The sequence below is a fragment of the Penaeus monodon genome, chromosome 30 (assembly GCF_015228065.2).
Source record: "Penaeus monodon isolate SGIC_2016 chromosome 30, NSTDA_Pmon_1, whole genome shotgun sequence".
Taxonomy (NCBI): domain Eukaryota; kingdom Metazoa; phylum Arthropoda; class Malacostraca; order Decapoda; family Penaeidae; genus Penaeus; species Penaeus monodon.
In genome coordinates, this window is record NC_051415.1 from 12926058 (window position 1) to 12926376 (window position 319).

At 52.4% G+C, this 319-nt stretch overlaps 1 protein-coding gene across 1 annotated transcript in view; it reads right to left on the reverse strand.

The window, feature by feature from the left end:
• LOC119592527 overlaps positions 1-221 on the reverse strand; it is a gene marked incomplete in the record, with an annotated part of 25120 nt that extends 24899 nt beyond the window's left edge. The window contains 1 exon segment of the mRNA XM_037941385.1: positions 67-221. Coding sequence (XP_037797313.1) covers positions 67-216 — 150 coding nt within the window.
• Between the last annotated feature and the right edge of the window lie 98 nt (positions 222-319).

The following is a 319-nucleotide window of genomic DNA, read 5'->3' on the forward strand; positions in this document are numbered from 1 at the left end:
CTTAAACATTACCTCTGCAGAATACATAAATCAGGTTATTCGGACAACGTGTCATTTTTCCCTTACCTCGACCCATGCCTGGTTCCCTCCGTCCGCGAGATGCAGCTGCGCCCTAGAGTAACGTAGGTCGTGCGCCACGCCTCCTCTCACGGGTGTCACGCCCACGCCGATCACTGCTGCCACGACCAGCGTCCACGCATGGGTGGTGGGCGGCATGGCGGCTGTCGGAGGAAACGTTTAACAGAGGATGATAGTCTGGTTGTTTTTCAAATGGTTTGATTTGTGGCTTGTCTTATCACAATGCAAAGTATGCAGTTAT